We start from the raw sequence: 2,047 nt of genomic DNA, 5'->3' as shown, positions 1-2,047 counted from the left end.
AAGTCATATCTAAAATATTCAGCTGGAATTAATTCAAGTATATTTCCAAGAAAGGCAAGCATTTTCTACATAGTTTTGAGGTAGAATCCTGAGAGATATGTTGAACTTGTGATTCAAAATAACATCTATTCACAAAGGAAAAAAAGAGACTATTTTTCCTTTCAAGTACAATATTTATAAATGTTTATAAATTATAGATTAAATGTTCAAATTGAAGCCCTAGTGTTGTGATGTATATATCCAAACCTATCAAAAAAAGCTGCTTTTTAAAATTAAGTTATAGCTCTTTCCCTTTGGCACGCCACTGAAGATCCTGGTGTCGCCATGGGCCGCCGCCCCGCCCGGTGTTACCGGTATTGTAAGAACAAGCCGTACCCAAAGTCTCGCTTCTGCCGAGGTGTCCCTGATGCTAAGATTCGCATCTTCGACTTGGGGCGTAAGAAGGCCAAAGTGGATGAGTTCCCACTCTGTGGCCACATGGTGTCAGATGAGTATGAGCAGCTCTCCTCTGAAGCCCTGAAGGCTGCCCGTATTTGTGCCAACAAGTACATGGTGAAAAGTTGTGGCAAAGATGGTTTTCACATCCGAGTGCGGCTCCACCCCTTCCATGTCATCCGTATCAACAAGATGTTGTCTTGCGCTGGAGCTGATAGACTCCAGACAGGTATGCGCGGTGCCTTTGGAAAGCCCCAGGGCACAGTGGCCAGGGTCCACATTGGCCAGGTCATAATGTCCATCCGCACCAAGCTGCAGAACAAGGAACATGTGATTGAAGCCCTCCGCCGGGCCAAGTTCAAGTTCCTTGGCCGCCAGAAGATCCACATCTCTAAGAAGTGGGGATTTACCAAGTTCAACACGGATGAATTTGAGAACATGGTGGCAGAAAAGCGACTCATCCCAGACGGCTGTGGGGTCAAATACATCCCTAATCGTGGTCCTCTGGACAAATGGCGGGCCCTGCACTCATGAGCATCAGTGCTGTCCCCTCCTTAATCACGCTCACCAATAAATGCTATTTCCTGTCAAAAAAATAAATAAATAAATAAAATAAAATAAAATTAAGTTATAAATTCAAATATATCAAATTTCAATGGATATAACTTCAGCCTATAAATATTAAGCTACATGTCAATACATGTTTAAATGATGCTTACAAAAGAAATTTATCAAGAAGTTTGAAATAATCATGCAGTATATTAACTATATTCATGAAATCTGGATTATTGGATTATAGTGTTATCTACAGCTTTAGGAAAAACTTCAGATGTTAAATGAATGATTCAAGGATATACATAGATTCTCTAAAAGTGTTAAAAACGTAACTGGGTTTTAATGTATGTAGACCTAACCTTCATCAATATGAATGTTTTAAATGTAATTACCAACTATTAGATTGATATCTTGATGATTGAGATGTATATGTTTTTCTATACTACTCAATCAATATATTAGCATGTAGATTAAAACTGAAATGAAACAAATTTCAAGTTTGATGTTTTTTAATATATACTTGCTTTTAAAGGTTGTATACATAATGGCTTTGGCTTCTGTATGAAAACATGAGGCTAAGAATTGCTAGAGTCATGTAAAGATCATAAGAGGAAGACCATGAGAATCTCCGAGACTTGGGTCTGAGTCGTAACATTCTGAGCCTGAACCAATTAGGAAAAACTTAACTCCAGACTTCTTGAAATATGAGGTAATGTCTGTTTTTGTTATTAAGTTCACTCTTAATTGGATATTCTGTTATTTGCAGGCAAAATCCTTCCTAAGTGATATCTAAACATGTAATTTTTTCTTGGAATGTAAGAATTGTTCTAGTCAATCGCCAACAGATTAAAAGAGAAAATACTGAAAAGAAATGATTGACAAAAGTCAACATACATTAAAAAAAAAATCTTAGCCAACTACAAATTAAAAGCAATTTCTTCAGACACAGATAAAGAACAGACTTTTGGACCATGTGGGAGAAGGCAAGAGTGGGACTGTATGAGAGAATGGCATTGAAACATGTATATTACCTTATGTAAAATAGATGACCGGTGCA

The 2,047-nt window shown here is 37.4% G+C and overlaps 1 protein-coding gene across 1 annotated transcript; it reads left to right on the top strand.

The window, feature by feature from the left end:
- The first annotated feature begins 282 nt into the window (after positions 1-282).
- LOC113876286 (60S ribosomal protein L10-like) lies at positions 283-1,031 on the top strand. Its single transcript, XM_027515378.1, has one exon. The coding sequence runs from the start codon at positions 325-327 to the stop codon at positions 967-969; it is 645 nt and encodes a 214-aa protein (XP_027371179.1). The 5' UTR covers positions 283-324; the 3' UTR covers positions 970-1,031.
- Positions 1,032-2,047: the final 1,016 nt, after the last annotated feature.

Source organism: Bos indicus x Bos taurus, chromosome 1 (assembly GCF_003369695.1).
Source record: "Bos indicus x Bos taurus breed Angus x Brahman F1 hybrid chromosome 1, Bos_hybrid_MaternalHap_v2.0, whole genome shotgun sequence".
NCBI lineage: Eukaryota > Metazoa > Chordata > Mammalia > Artiodactyla > Bovidae > Bos > Bos indicus x Bos taurus.
This window is presented reverse-complemented; position numbering and strand designations above follow the sequence as displayed.

Coding starts and splice junctions, on each gene's coding strand:
- LOC113876286 (XM_027515378.1), top strand. CDS start 325: ATGGGCCGCCGCCCCGCCCGGTGTTACCGGTATTGTAAGAACAAGCCG.